The 16,082-nt window shown below is 42.2% G+C and overlaps 1 protein-coding gene across 22 annotated transcripts in view; it reads left to right on the top strand.

Moving 5' to 3' along the window:
• LOC144115527 (uncharacterized) overlaps nucleotides 1-16,082 on the top strand; it is a 339,252-nt gene that overhangs the window by 322,566 nt on the left and 604 nt on the right. For 8 of the 22 annotated variants that reach the window (XM_077649938.1, XM_077649937.1, XM_077649939.1 and 5 more), the window contains exons 3-6: nucleotides 5,817-5,895; nucleotides 6,672-6,763; nucleotides 8,719-8,784; nucleotides 11,094-13,059. The exons of 3 other annotated variants lie outside the window; for them this stretch is intronic. In XM_077649938.1, the coding sequence (XP_077506064.1) occupies nucleotides 5,817-5,895; nucleotides 6,672-6,763; nucleotides 8,719-8,784; nucleotides 11,094-11,236 (380 nt within the window). In that variant the 3' untranslated portion in view covers nucleotides 11,237-13,059. 11 more of the 22 variants (XR_013311423.1, XR_013311426.1, XR_013311429.1 and 8 more) reach the window with 4 other exon arrangements.

The raw sequence follows: 16,082 nt of genomic DNA, 5'->3' as shown, positions 1-16,082 counted from the left end.
ACAGTTAACAATAAACAAACCAGAGACATGGGCAGACAAAAATGGATTCCAGTTTACACAGAATTCAGTGGGCGTGCTGTTCTCACTAAAACAAGGTCTACAATCCAACCCCAGCTTACATCTAAACAAAATCGAACTGCCTATAAAGAGTGAAGTAAAATTTCTGGACATTATCTTTGACAAAAAGTTGACGTTCCTACCACATATTAATGCTCTAAAAAAGAAAGCCTCCCAGTCTTTGAACATACTTAAAGTACTTTCCTGGAAACAATGGGGTTCTGATAGGATGTGCCTTTTACAAATTTATCGGTCTGTTGTTCGTTCTACCGTAGACTACAGATGTATAGTTTACGGGTCAGCGAGACCTTCGTACCTGAAACGACAAGATCCAATACATAATTTAGGTTTGCGTCTTTCCTCTGGTGCTTACAGGACGTCGCCCACAAATAGTCTTTATGTAGAAATCAACGAACCGTCACTCACAGATAGAAGAACCATGCTCACATGCTCATACATTTTAAAAATCCGTTCACTGCCCAAACACCTATGTTACCCAATAGTCACAAAGTGCCCATCTAGAACATTGTTTAACAATAAACCGCGCGTTATCAGGCCACTCCTCCTGCGTATTGAAGAGATGTGCCAAAACCTCGGCGTACTAGATACATTACCTGACATTGCTCGGAGACGAGATCCACTATCATGGTACATTTTTCCTGCAATCTGTGATCTCACTCTTACTCAGTTCCATAAAAAACAAACTCCGCAACAACATATACTACAAGAATTCCTTGCACTCGAAGAAAAATACAGTAGTTTTACACAGTTTTATACAGATGGTTCAAAAACGGACGTTTATGTAGGAAGCGCAGTGGTCCGAGGGAAGTTGGAGAAAACAGTACGACTTCCACAGTGCTCATCCATCTTCACTGCAGTATGTGTGGCCATATAAAAAATATAAAACAAAAACCTCTCCAACAGTATTATTTACACAGATTCCATCAGTATACTTACAGCTCTGCACTCTAGAGATGCAGTCACTCCGATTCTTGGTGACATCATACACAAGATAGTAACAGCGACAGCTCGAGGACAAAACATAAAACTCTGCTGGGTTCCCAGTCATGTCGGGATAAGAGGCAATGAGAGGGCGGATTTCTGCGCTGCTATAGCTCGTGGCAAGGAAATAAAAAAAGTAAATATACCTTTTGGGGATTTCATGAACTTAGTACAGCGTAAATTAAGAGAAAAATGGCAGTCCACATGGAACACCGAAGTGAATAATAAACTACACTTGGTAAAACCGGTTTTACGTGAATTTAAATCATGTGTTCACCAGGAACGTTTTAAGGGAGTTATCTTATGCCGTCTCCGGATAGGCCACACGCACTTTACGCACAACTTCCTGCTAACAAAGCAAGGCAAACCTGTTTGCGAATGTGACGATTATCTTACTGTTAATCACATTTTATTTTCGTGTGTGAAACTTGAAACACTAAGAAAAAAGTATTTTGCTCAATTTTATAATGAATGCATTCCTTTTCATCCAGCACTGCTCTTAGATGATAATGCCATTGTTAACATACCTTCCGTTTTTAGCTTTTTAAAAGAAGCAGGGGCACTTGAAAAACTGTAAATTTTGAACCACTGGTTCGCTTTGTTGCATGGTACACCTTAGCCACTTTCTCATTCCTGAGAAGAAGGCTGAGGCTGTTTTTTTATTAGTTGGGAGCCTCAGGATCCTTGCCCAGCCAAGGACAGCCGCTGAAGCTACCTTACCTTCTCTGTGGCTTTTACCATTAGCTATTTCCAGATTTCTTCTCTGTTTTTTGCCAGGCAGTTCTATTTCTTTAGGCCATTTACACCATCGACGATTTTTCATATTCCTAAACTTTCTACAGAAAACCATTTCTATACTTTGAGCTTGGCGCATGATGGCCTTAGCTGCCTATGTGCCATAAAACCCAACCACAACACAACGCTATTAATAACCAGAAGCGGTACTTTCGCTGCAAGGGTAAGGAGAAATAAATGTTAACACAAAGTGCTGCATTCTGAATTAAACCACTGCTTATGCAGGTGTCACCATTATAAGTATTGTATAGGAAAGTTAAGTTTGTTGTTCTTAATTCTGTGGCGATGACCCAAACTGTGTATGTGCTTGAACTAATTGATGGCGCATACTTTTAGTTAAAGTGACCAGACATCCCGATTTACGCAGGATATGTCCCTCTTTTGCGGGCGAGGTTCCGCTGTCCTACCAGCATGCCTGTAGGACCTTCGCTACACTGGCTACACCCGCTCTGCCTAGCTCCACCAGCCCAGCCTAATAATGGAAGAAACAAGCCGTAGCCAGGCGCTCATAAGTTCAGAGTACAGTCACATCCGTCTTGAAGAGAATGCTTTATTTGGTGAAGCCTGTAACATTTATCCCACCTGAAAAAGTCCATTGGTTTCAAATGGAATTCCAGCTGGCATTAAGTAGAACCAATTGGAGTTACTGGGTTCCAATTGGCAGCAGCTAGCTTGTCCAACTGGTCTTGCCAAGAAGAATTAACTGGAACCAATTGGAGTTACTGGGTTCTAGTTGGCAGCAGCTTGTCCTGCTAGTTTTGCCAACTGATGTTAACTGGAACCAGTTGGAGTCACTGAGTTCATTTGGCGGCAGCTTGTCCAACTGGATAAATCCAATTGGTTCTTGAGATTCCAATTGGACATTCCGATGCGTTATAGAGGTGCCAGGTGGTCCGTGTCACAGCTACAGGTTGCTCTTTATTTGCATACAACAGTGAACTAAAGAGGTTTCTGTTAAAAAGATAGTAGCAGCTTTACCTGCTGAATTGCTTTCATAATTTCCACCACTACCGAGGGCGTGAGTAAATGAAATAATTTCGCTCAACGGACAAGCGTCACTGGATCCATCAGGAGGGTCCCCTTAATGGAGTATATAAGTGGAAGCAAACGTGTGTTCTGTGGATATGTATTGAGCTTATGTTCCTTGTGTGTGATGCTTTCGTGATGGTTTGTTTGGCTTCACTTTTCTAACAGTGTGCAATTTTCATAATTTCAATTTCCTTGTAAAATGTTGGCACAAGGCAGAATGTTCCCCAATGGTCCTGGGAAAAATCTAACTGGTTCCAGTTGGAACCAATCGATTTTTGACGCCACTGAAATCAACTGGAACCAATTGGAAGCACGTCCATTTGGTGTCCGAAAACTTAACTGGTCCCAATTGGAACCTATGGACTTTTCAGCTGGGATGCCTTGACTGAAAAACTAGAGGAATGGAAGAGCCACAAGAAGCCGGTCGGGGAATGATGGGTGGATGTTCTTCACTACTTTGAGATGAGTGATGTGCATTGCGACAACATGAGGGCAATTATTGAGTACTGCATGTGCTTGTCAGGAACAAATGTACCAGTGGAGAGGATGTTTCCTTTGATAAACAAACTGTGGCCTGCAGAGAAGACACAGCTTAAAGTGACGACACTTAAAGCGATGCTAATGCTCAAAGTGAATGCGCGCACGACATGTGAACAGTACCACAGACACATCTGCAAAAATGAAGTACAGCTGAAGAAGATCCATTCAAGCCAGAAGTGTTAGGTGTATATGCCAGCTAGGCAAAAGCTGGCGGAAAAGAAATATTGTTGTATGATATATAGATAGAATAATAAAAAGTGCATGTCTAAACTACTAGCTGTGTCGCTTAGAGGCACACCCCTCCCCCTTCATGTCCTGTTTTGGGGTCTGAGGAACGTGGTCACTTTACTTTTAGTGCAGGAATTATTCTAACTGTAGTTACCAAAAGTGCTGTCATCATTTAGGTTACTGACCTTGTGCACATGTTTACACTACAGATTTTGTGCTTATCATTTGAGATGAACTCTTCTTGGCCAGATTTTGCATCTGCTTCATGGTGTCTGTCATGTAATTTTGCCTTTTGTGGCTATGGAAATATTGAATGTTGTACTCTGCGAGACAGGTGTAAATTATTCCTGCAGTTAAATTGTCGGTTTGTTCGTGCTCTAATTTTTGCACAGAGGCGATATCTGACAGTGGCCATACTAAATACAGGTATGGCACTTACCTGTTTTATCCAAAATGTGTGCAGATGTGAATTGTCCATGGCAATGCTAATGCAGAGAAATGTTTGGTATTAAGTTAGTGCAACACAGAACAAGCAAGGAATAAATCAGTTGTAGAGAACTTCATATGTGGTATAAAATGCTCTGAAGAAATGAAAATGAAGTCATTCGTGGTGTGAGGGTTTAAAAAGCAACAAAAGTGAAAGAAAATTTACTGAAACAGTTGCAAATTAAAACTGATTAACACCATAAGGAATAGCTGTGTACCATCAGCATCAAACGAAATGGGAACACTGAAATGCGAGCACAGACAATAAAAAATATTAATGGCTGGAGAGGAAATGAAGACGTGGCCTACCAACGCTTACAAAAAGTGGTCATTATGCCTTTAATGTAAAAATAAACCGGTGTATAATTCAGCCTGTGTAGTGCAGTGTAGTGTGCCTGTGTAGCTACCACAGTCCTCCATAAAGTCGGCAATAAAATTCCAATAAGGGAGGGCGTCAGGCAAGGAGACACGATCTCACCAACGCTATGCACCACCTGTTCACAGGAGGCATTCCGAGGCCTGCATTAGGAACAGTTGGGGATAAGAGTTAATAGAGAATACAAAAATAATCTGCAATTCGCTGATGACATTGCCTTGGTGAGTCACTCTGGAGGTGAACTGCAAATCATGATCAATGAGTTAGACAGACAGAGCAGAATGGCTGGTCTAAAGATTAAAATGCACAAAACCAAAGTAACAGTCTAGCAAGGGAACAGCAGTTCACAATTGGGAGCGAGGTGCTGGAAGTGGTAAAGGATTACGTCTACTTAGGGCAGGTAGTGACTGCAGATCCGGATCATGAGAGGGAAATAACTAGAAGGGTAAGAATGGGGTAGAGCACATATGGCAGGTTCGCTCAGATCATGAATAGCAGTTTATCAATATCCTTCAAGAGAAGAGTGTACAGCAGCTGTATTTTACCGGTACTCACCTATGGGGCAGAAACATGGAGGCTAACGAAAAGGGTTCAGCTTAAGTTAAGGACAGCGCAGCGAGCCTTGGAGAGAAAAATCATTGGTGTAATGTTAAGAGAACGGAAGTGGGCAGAGTGGGTGAGGGAACAAATTCATGTTAATGACATCCTAGTCGAAATCAAAAGGAAAGAATGGTCTTGGGCAGGGCATGTAATGCGAAGGCTGGTCCTTAAGAGTAATGGAGTGGATTCTAAGAGAAGGTAAGCGTAGCAGGGGGTGGGAGAAAGTTAGGTGGACGGATGAGATTAGGAAGTTTGCGGGCATCGGGTGGGCGCAGCTGCAAAGGGCAGGGTTAATTGGAGACACATGGGAGAGGCCTTTGCCCTGCTGTGGGTGTATTCACGCTGATAATGATGAGTAACTTCTTCCAGTTTTACAGTTCACATTTCATTTGACGTTTATAGTACATAAAACTAATCAAATCTGTGTTGGTTTGTGACCTTTATTTCAGCAGAAGCCGTCCAGAATGCAAAATTTATTCACAGCATGACCAACATGATGCTGAACTCTAAGCTCCTCTTTATTTTTTTTTTTTTGTGGTGAATTAATATTCTTTTCATTCTCAGGCTAAGCAGTCCTGCCTTATCTAACCAAGTTATGAGAATGGGCATGCACTTGCAAGCTTCACAGTGATAAGGCAGATGTGATCGATTTCGTTACTGTTTCTGATCAGTTAATTCATTCTCATGCAATTATATATTCCAGCACCATCCTATAGGACCAATGTAATATTTGCTGCATGTGAGAGCAATCTGATGGAACACTCCTGCCTTAAGGGGACAGGGTAAGCCCGATCTTTCCCATGTATTTTGGGGCATATTGTGGTGCACTTTTCTCAGCAACTAATAAAGATAGCGGCAATATATTTACTTTATTTTGTTCAGAATTTCATCTTCTAGCCGCTGTACCAAAATTATTTTGGTATACGAGAAATGAAATTATTAGTGATTTTTTTACTTTCTACACATGAATTTTGACCAAATTTTGTACATATTTTTATTTTAAAATAAAATATGTTATCCACACGCTGATAATTTTGGTACAGTAATATTCAACATATATGTACTGTATGCACAGAAAAAAATCAGGTTGATATCTGTTGTCATTTCGAAAATAATGGTACCGACGTACCAAAAAATCTTGTTTTGAGAAAACTGTTTAAATTAAACAAGATCTTCAATCCTAAAATTTCGACTTAGCCAACTCATTTTGACCAATTTATTCAGTAGGCACCAGCTGCATAGTCATCATCTAGGTCAGCTTGGCACTTCTTTTCCTGCCGTTTAGCTTCTCGTGCCTGTTTTGTCACTGCGTAGCTGGATCAGCGAAGTAAACTCGACACCAATCGACTTGCTTCAGCCAGCAGACAGTGTTGCTGCCCGAACTTAGTCCGCATGCCTCAAGAACCTTAGTTCTTGCAATGGCACCATCATTGAAGGTCAGAACAGCATTTAATGTAGCAATCTTCAATGTCTGTAGGCCCACAAAGACATTTTTTGGAGCACGCTCCCATACGACGTTGTTGAAGGACTCGTTTGGGCTCTCGGTTCTTCTGTGCAGGCACTTCGATAGAAGCTCTGGCTGTGAAAGCTGCCGATATGGTTTTATGGCCTCCAAGACAGGTGGAGGAAGACTGTCTTCTTGCACAAAAGGTTTGCCTTCATGCACACTTTTGTTATACGCACACCAGGTACCAGGCCCCTTTGGACGCAATCCGTGGCAAGAGTCGTTGTCAGATGATGAAATGTGAAAATATGTTGCCCAAACGGCCTTCTGCATTTCTTCCAAGTTGCCGATATTTCTTCTTATGGCCAAGCCATAGTACGTTTGAAGCTTGTGTATGACTGTGTCTGTTAGTCTTCCTCGGCCGGAGAGTGTTTTCCCATCAGACTTTTCTGTCTTCTCTGTTTTTACTCGTCTCAATCTCGTGCCCATTCTCTTTTGCACGTGTCCAATACATTCTAGCTTAATGATTTCACTGCTTTCTCCATATGGCTTTGCTGCCTTCACCGCCAGAAACGCTTTACTGTCGCAGTCTCAGAGATACTTGACGTATCGCACTCCACGGCGTTCTTCACTCCTACCGAAAATTTTCACTGCACCCGAAACTTCCATGCCACCTCTAGTTCCTTGGTTGTTACGCTAGCAAGCTTTTTCGTGGTGTGGATCACTATATCCCTCCATTGAGTTACACAAACGACAGTGTTTTGCCATGACTGCCGCATTAATAACTTTTCCGGAGTCAACGCTAGTTGCCGAAACAAAACAATGCCATTGTTGGAAGTGTGACCTCATTTTTGCCAACTTCCATCCAAGGCAACTGCGATGTTGTCATCTTTGTCGTTCAAGGGCACGGCCTCTTTGGCACCACATTGCATCGAATCCTCAGCTGCAGCTTCAATATGGACTACGAGCTCTTCATTGTATCTTGAAAACTTTGTTGGCGGCTTTGGGAGGTTCGGCATAGCACATGGCACACTTCCACCAGCTGCTCCTTTGCCGATGCATCTCAAGGCATATACCATTCTTACGTTGGCTTCATAGAGGCCAGAAGCAGCCTTTTCAGAAGTATGGAACTTATGTGAGGTTGCACAGGCTAAACAGTTCAACTTGCAAGCATTGACAACACCCACGCGTTTGGCAGCGTTCTCCTCAAGTTGCATGTCTCCACCATATAATTTGCATCAGAACTTTGTACAATTACGCTGAAAAATATGTTCATGTCCACAAGAGCATAGCCGGCATCACACACACCTGACTTCTCTTCTTGCGGCAATGCACCAATCTTTGATCTCGAGAAGCTGATTGGGTCCGCTGTTGCCGTTCCAGTGCCTTGCAAAGAACTCCTTTGTTGACCGTCTGAAGTATATTGATTTCCGCGGAAACGCTTTTGAAATACCTTCGGTCTACCCATCTGTTAACAGAGGTGGTTACCAGATTTACCACTGAACTCAAACACAGGCAGTAACTGTTCCTTGTCGCGGAAGACGCAGCACATAAACCAGACCGAACGCTCAACATATACTCAGAACAGCACCGCATGGAAAGCACGTGTAAGCCGTGCAGCAGCGTCTCATGCTTGTCTTGGCTAACAACTTGGATGGTGCCAGAGAGCTTTCTCTTTCAGCTAGAATTAGGAACATTTCGTGTTTTTTAATTTTTAATAAAAGCACAGAAAACACACCGCTCGTAAAGGGGGTGTGTCGCTGACCACTTGCTTTCAGATAGCTTTTTCAGGTTGATATAAAATGCACAGAATGAAGTGTGATACATCAAATGATGCAGAAAAGAATTTACTTTCGTATTTAGAAGAAAAAAACAAAATTGATTTTTTTTCTTCAGGTTTTTTGCTTATCCTGTCCCCTTAAAGTCCCCATACGTTAATTTGGACATGTTTCGGCCCACATTTATCTTTTCTTCTTACATTATTAACATGAGGGCATATGTGGCCAGCTTGCAGAGCACAGAAAAAATAACCGGCAACTTGTATGTAAATGCTACTTTTCTTAGATTCTAGGCTGTGCAGTTGGAGCAGGTGAAAACTTCTGGTCCCGTTTTTTCATTTGACAGTTGAGCTTGATTGCTTTCCTTTCCTTTTATATTCTAGGGTTTCATCTCTGCTATTGCCAACAAAACTGGCTGAGGAGACCCAGCTTTTTGAAGCCTTGCAAAAGTAAGGCTCCAGAAGGCTAGCTTGCCTTTTTATGTTGTACCTTTTGAAAAATTTTTTAGAGGGGCAGCAACATGAATTTTAGTCATGGTTATATTTTATAGAATAGCCTAAGAAATTACAGAAGTGATCAGCTGTGCATAGGCTTTCATTCGATTTTAATGCATGCAAGAGGAAACTGTTGGTGATGCTGTGAGTTATGACATGAGGTACTTTGCAGTATGCAGCATGCAGTTGCATGTTATTCTGTCATTGCTTGTTCGTATAATCAGTGACCCAATGTCATTGGCTAATCTGGATTAACTAAACCTAGCCAGATGGCTTCCGTCACAGTAAATGCTGTCCAAGCCTTGACCATCAGGTTTCGCAGTGACACTATTGAGAGCGTCTCCAGTCAGTCAAAAAACAAAAATAAATGGAAATGGTTGCAGTGAAAGAAACTGTCTTTAAAAACAAAATGGACGTATCTAAATGCTGAGAAAAAGGATAATTAGAGTTCACCTTCCTTCTTTTGCACTTTTCTTTTCATTTCTGCTTGGCGTCCCTCATAGCCTGAGTCGCTTTGGGATGTTAAACCCACATAACCCAACCCATTTCTGCTTGGAGAGGGAGTTATCTCAATGCCAGGTATTGCTCAAGGATGACGTACAGTCTTTGTCAAAAATATACAGCCCAAGGGGTTTGCTTCCAATCTGTGTAGTGGGGCTCTGTAGCACATGTGACAGTTCTAAGCTTGGGATGGTTGAGGACCTAAATTTCTCCTGCCTTCATAAGATTAGGATCCCTGAGTATGCAAGAGGAGCCAAACTGCAGGGCTCAGAAGCAGACCCCTTGGGCTGTATATTTTTGACAGTGTACATTCCACACGGCAAGCCTTTCTGTCAAACTCTGTCGTGTAAAGGGCAACTTGCTCGAAGAGGTGCAACTTCATCGGGCAGCTGAAGAATGGTGAGACACTAGGAATGGTTATTACCTTTGTATTTTTATTGTGTCTCTGTACAAACAGAGGTTAACCTTGCATCATAGCTAAAAATGTTGCAAATAATTTTTTCTTTTCAACTGGCATGAAAAAGAACTTTTCATCATGCTTGACTTCCACTTTTTGTTTGTGGAAATTGAAAACTCAAAACCGGGGAGCACAGTAGCTATGAGACGTGTTGGAGCTTGTGAAATAAATTGGGCTCATGCAAGAACTTGGCTCATGCATTTTTACATAAGCATTGTGCAAGCCAAGGTGTGCTTTCTTTGTGGTACATGTAGATGACTCCCACACACTTGCAGGATACTCTTTACACTGCATTGACTTTTCTTGCCTGAACTGAAAACTAGAATGTGGGCAGGGACATATTCTTATTGAACTCCTACCCCCCCCCTTTATTTTTTTCTCTGGTATTAAGTAAAAGTGTGACTATTCAGGAAATCAAGCAGGTGAAAGAATCAACAAAGGAATGTTTTGAGAGTGGCCCTTTTCCCAAGGCTTCCACCCCAAAGCAGCCTGAGCACCAGGCCAGCTATGGGAAGCCTTGTGTCCATTGGAAAACCAGCGGGTACGATGGTGCCACTGGAGATCGAACCCAGTACCTCCCATATATGAGGTAGATGCGAATGCCTTCAGACTAGCTATCGCAATGGCATTTAATATTAGCGTAATTTCTGAGATAACAAATCTATTCTTGACTTTATAACAATTTCAGAAACAATTCGTACAGTCTCGATGATTTGTGGCTCATTTTCAAGAGCATAGACTATGAATGTATTCAGTATTTGTGCCGAAGATATCCAAGACATCCTGTTAGCCTCGTCTTAGGATCAGTACAGAAGCATTACATTTTCAGTGAAGACTGAAACAACGGAAGAAAAGATCAAAATCGGCTGTTTCACAGTTCGTTATTAAAGAAGGGTTGGGAAAATTAAACATACAGATTGGGCTTAACGAAAAGAGTTGTTGTAATGCTCAACTTCCTTCGTTCATTAAAATGTCACATGAAAAACTTTTGAGTTTTATTATGCTGAGTTCTAGCCTTACTGTTGCATTTGTGATAGATTGTAAATGTGTAGAAGATGATAATGAAGCATGTATTGCTTTTAATAACCATTTCACATATATTTCCACTGGAGGCATTGGTCACTTTCTACCGTTTGTTTTCTCTTAGTCCCTTATCTTTGATGTAATATCTAAAATTTGAGCATTTATCTTATTTATTAAATTTGATGTTAAGAAATCCTCTGGTCCAAACGTCTCAAATTTTTCCTGAAACAGTGCACACAGTCATGTTCCTAGTACATGTGCTTGTTATTCTATATGTCTGCAGCTCAAGGTGTTTTGTCATATGACTGGCGGACAGATGACAAGGCATGTGTTCAAGATTGCCCTGTTGCATGCAAACTAGTTCAGTATATTATTTGGGAATACTTAACTGACTTTTTTGAGAGACGAATAAAAAGTCACTTGTAAATGTTTTCAATGCTTAGAAATGATGCTAAGAAGCATTCACACCAAGTATGAGTCTTCAGAACTGAGCCGGCAATTTATTATGAACTTTTAAAAACCGTGCTTTTCAAAATTCGCGAGCTGATTGGTGTGCTCGTAGTGACTGATTTTGGAACTAATATCGTGAAACGACGTCACACTACCCATGACGTCGCGAGGCCGCCACACGCTCTCATTCGCTGGAGCCACGGCAGCCACGACGTCACGGGCACACTTCCGGTAGCCGTGAAAATCGTCTGCTCGTGCCGCCGCGCAACCCTCTCAGGCAAGCGCGAGCCAGGGCATTGCCTTTGCGCATATGGTTTCAATTTTCCTCTGCCGCCTCCTTCTGTCGGGAGTTCCAGAGCCACTCGCACGGCTCTTCGTGCGCACGCATAGGGCTCGATGCCCATCGCGGCCATAAAAGCGACCAGTCGCACCTCGAGGTCCGGGTTTATTACTGCTAATTACCACAGATGACAAGCAAAGAAACCCGACGCGCGCCACAATCCAGGAAGGCAAAGAGACCGGAGAGATGCCACCACGCCGCCGACGTGGCTGCTGGGGGGCTAGGAGCGACAACCGGAAGTTGCAAAATAAACGTCAGCGGATGGCGTATTCATGGGCGGGGCCCAGTCTCAGAGCTGTTTTCTTAATTTTTTTCTGATGCTCCTCGTGTACGAGTTGAGGGGGGAGAGGAGGAGCGTAATTTTTAATTGTGTATATCTTCGCTGTTATTGATGCTAGCTCAAAAATTCTTGCACTGGTGTGACGATTGATCGAATGCCTATGTCTCGTCTGCTTTATGTAATCTCAATTAATTTATTGCATAGTCCCTTTAAATGTTCAGAAATGAGTACTGAACATATACACAACTAGTAGAAACAATTCATTATTTTGAACGGCAGTTCATGAAGAGAAACAAACTTACTCAGTATTATTGTTTTTGCAAGACATATGACAAGGTTTTGCACAAAAAGGTAATTTACAAATTCAGCTTCGTAATAAAAAAAACGGTAAGATACAAGCCTGGATCAAGACCCATATTTTAAACCAGTGCCACTTTTTTATCACAGCTAGCATTCAAGTTTATTTTGGTGTCCCCTGGAATCTGTTTTTGGACTTATTTTATTTATTGCAATTCATTATGATAGTATTTTCGATTACCTTTCTGTTTGTGTCAAGTTATAGCTGATTGTGTCCTTTGTAAAAAAAATAATTCTGAGGAAGATCAAATGAGGCTAAACAATAACTTGTTTATTTAATTATTGCACAGTGCTGTGAGTGTTTCTTTGGCTCTTGCAGAAGTGGAATGTTGTAGCAGTACGTACAAACAAAGGAAGGTTGCGCACCGCACCACTAGCCGTCAGAAATCACGGAGTCTGCGTTTACGTCACGTATCACGTCACTCCGTTCTGTGACATCATAAGAGTTCTCTGTGTCGTCATAAGAGTTCTCGAGTTTGAATCAGAGCGGCGGGAAAAACTTTCTCAACTTCGAATCCAAATTTCTTTGAAATAAATGCATCTTTCGCGCCCGGACAAGCGGCAACAAAGCCATGAAATGCCGAAGTATCAGATTTTGCTAACAAAAAAAAAAAAATGATGGAGTTCTCCTCAGTGTCCCTTTAATATATCTTGCCCAGAGACAGGATCACTAGCTGATCCTGTTAACCCTGTCTCTGATAATGCTCATCGAAATTGCCACTCTTGTGATGTCCTTCATGGTGTGCTACAGCTGGTACACATTTTCTTCCTGTCTTTTTTTGTGATGCGAACAATGCATATTGAATGAACTGTCTAATTACCTGCTTGCAGTCTTGCCTCTGTGATGAAGTAACGGCCGGAAAGCTTGGTTTTGAAACCACCACAACAAGCTACAGTAGCATATGAACAAGCTCACTCAGTGGTAAGATTTACTTAACTCACATGAATTGTTTCAGAGTTGACTTTGCAGCTCTTGCACTCATGCGTTGGTTTCTGATATGGTCAAAAACAGTTACACAAGTGCAATTAACTTCTTCAGTGTTGCACGTACTTGTGGAGGCTCATGACTGCCATGTCTTTACCCACTAGAGGATCACCTGCTGTTTTCCTTAGGTGCATAGTGACCTAGTGATTTGCAGTATGCAGCTGCTTTCTCAGGCTGCCGAAATAGGCCACAGCCAGCCTTGCTGACTCACTGCATGACTTACCAAGGATTTATTTCACACTGCTGACCAGCTAGCCTTGATGTTTTCTGTAAAATTTTAAGGCCGTGGAAATTTTGATGTTGATGTAGAAAAGGCATTAACGATGTAGAGAGACCAAATTTTTGGATGCACATTTTTTTGTTTGGAATGGTGCTTTGGGCAGTATAGTATATAGGGTGTTCCGTATTTATTTGTCTGGGTTGTAAAAAATTCTGCCCAAACCACTGGTCTATTTCTGCTCAAGCACACATCACAGGGTAGCTTATAATAGTCTTGTGTTTTTCTATAAATAATTTAACATCGGAGCTTGCCTGGACTGCCCGGAATCGGTGAAAAACTGGAGTAGTCTGCACGCAGAATTTTAATCGAGGTTAGCAGGATAGCCGATTTGAGAGGCTGTGCCATCTGGCGAACTGTGAGGCAACAAATATCCCTCTTCGGAGCTGGGGTAGGTCTCTCAGTATCGCAGATGGTGCAGCCTGTCAAATCTGCTGCTCCGCTCACCTAGATTAAAATTCTCCACACAGATTATTGCAGTTTTTAGCCAATTTCAGACAATTCAGGCAAATTCCGGTGTTTAAATTATTTATTGAAATGCAGACTATCATAAGCTACCCTATAATTTATGCTTGAGCCCAAACCGGCAAGTAGTTTGCACAGGAAAATTTTTTAAAATCCCGACAGATAAATACAGAACACGCTGTACATTAGTCATGCTGTCGAATTCCCCTGCGCCAGCTGAATAATATATATTATTTTTTTTCTCATGTTGTGTTGATTTCAACAGTCGAACAGTGGCTGTGACATAAAGAAGTTGAGGTCATGTGAGCCATATAAAAACTGGAGTATAATTGCTGCTTGTTCTTTTTTCCTTCCAGCTCTATTAGAGTTGGGGTGAAGTAAAATAAAGAGGCAACCATACTACAGTTTTTATGTCCCTTAGGTGACCTAAACTCGTCTTTTACATCATAGCTATCATTAAAGCTGCGAACTGGGCGAGTTGGTATTGATTCATATTTGAACAGCGCAATAAAACAACGGGACACAACAGCGCTTGTGGTGTCCTTTCTTCGTTGTGTCCCGTTGTTTTATTGCGCTGTTCAAATATGAATCATAGCTATCGTTTGGCTGTTGAAATGGAAACAACATGAAAAAAATTCAATTATAAATTATTTACCACTTGTTGGCACAATCAACATGGCTGCTCAAATTTTACTTCACATTAGAAAGCATGGTGTCTGTACTCCTTTACTAGACCTTTTCAACCTGGATGCTGCCATGCTGCTCATTGAACTACTTTTCACACCTGGTACTACCAGTCTACCATACCTGTCTCATTGGATTAGCGATGAATAATGCGACGCCCAGGGAGCGCTTGGCGGCACCAGTTACAAAAAGCAGTTCAACAAGCAATATGGCGGCACACAGGTTGGAAAGGTCTAAATGAGAGCTGTGACTCCACAGGCATATTTTTCGTATGACGCATTCAAGGTACCTTTGCAACACTTCCGAGGAAAAAAAAAGACTACTTTGCCATAATGCTACGGTGTTTTTAAACAAGCAGATAACTAATGATAAAGTGAAGCCTGACAGGCACTTTGAGGGTGTAGTAGGTCACTAGCAGCAGCAGGTGTCGTCTTTATTCAAGTAACACTTGTGCTTTGTGTACTGAGAGGGCAGGACCCTCGAGGCACTATGAGGGGCACCCATGGCCACATAGCACTGAGTGTGGTCAGTATTCTCATGTGTCGTGGCAGGTCGCCACTCACATGCAGCTGTTCCACCTCACGTAAGGTTTCGCCATCTGCAGTAAGACCAGATCTTCACTGATATTGCTGTTGCATTGCACAAAACGTCTTACTATTTGCTGCAGCACAGTGGGAGAAATAGACATGACCTACAAACATTGCACCATGCAGTGAACATACTACCGTATTTACTCGCATAATATACACACTTTTCTTCCTAAAATTAAGGCTTGAAAAAGGGGGTGAGCAAATAACGTGGAGATTTCACGAATACAGCTTGAAAAATTCCACAAAGGTCATAGCATGCAATGTATGCAGTATATTGCCACATATAAGTCGCTCCACAGCTCGTGCCCCATGCTGGACAAAAAAAGAAAGGCTCCAAATTAAATCGACGCATCTCCCCCCCTTTCCCCCTTTCCCCCGCGCCTGTCCCAGATGCATATTATGTAGTTCCCCGCATGATGGCATGACGGCCTGTGCACAGCTCAAAGGAATAAACGCGGAAGGATACAGTTGCAAAGCCAGCAGTCAGAGGCGAATGGAGATAAAAGGCGTTAAAACGACACCCCTGCATGCGGTCCAGATGAGTAGCGGCAAGCAGAACAGACAACGGTTCGCTAGTTTCAGATTCTGGTGCAACGCACGCTCCGGAGGTTACCAGAAGTTTCTCGCAGCCGTTCATACGGGAAATCTAGCCCCGGTGTGCAGTTGACTTTTCTTCACTGGAACAATTTACAAGCGAATTACCGACTTTTTTTTTTACAGCACTCGCTCTCCTTTCGCAGCCGCACGCAGCGGCAACACGGCCGCACCGCCCAGCAGTTAACTCTTCTAAAGTGTCTTGAAATTCCTAACGATTCTATTGCAAGATTTGTTAATGCTTGTACTG

Source organism: Amblyomma americanum, chromosome 1 (assembly GCF_052857255.1).
Source record: "Amblyomma americanum isolate KBUSLIRL-KWMA chromosome 1, ASM5285725v1, whole genome shotgun sequence".
Classification (NCBI taxonomy): domain Eukaryota; kingdom Metazoa; phylum Arthropoda; class Arachnida; order Ixodida; family Ixodidae; genus Amblyomma; species Amblyomma americanum.
This window is presented reverse-complemented; position numbering and strand designations above follow the sequence as displayed.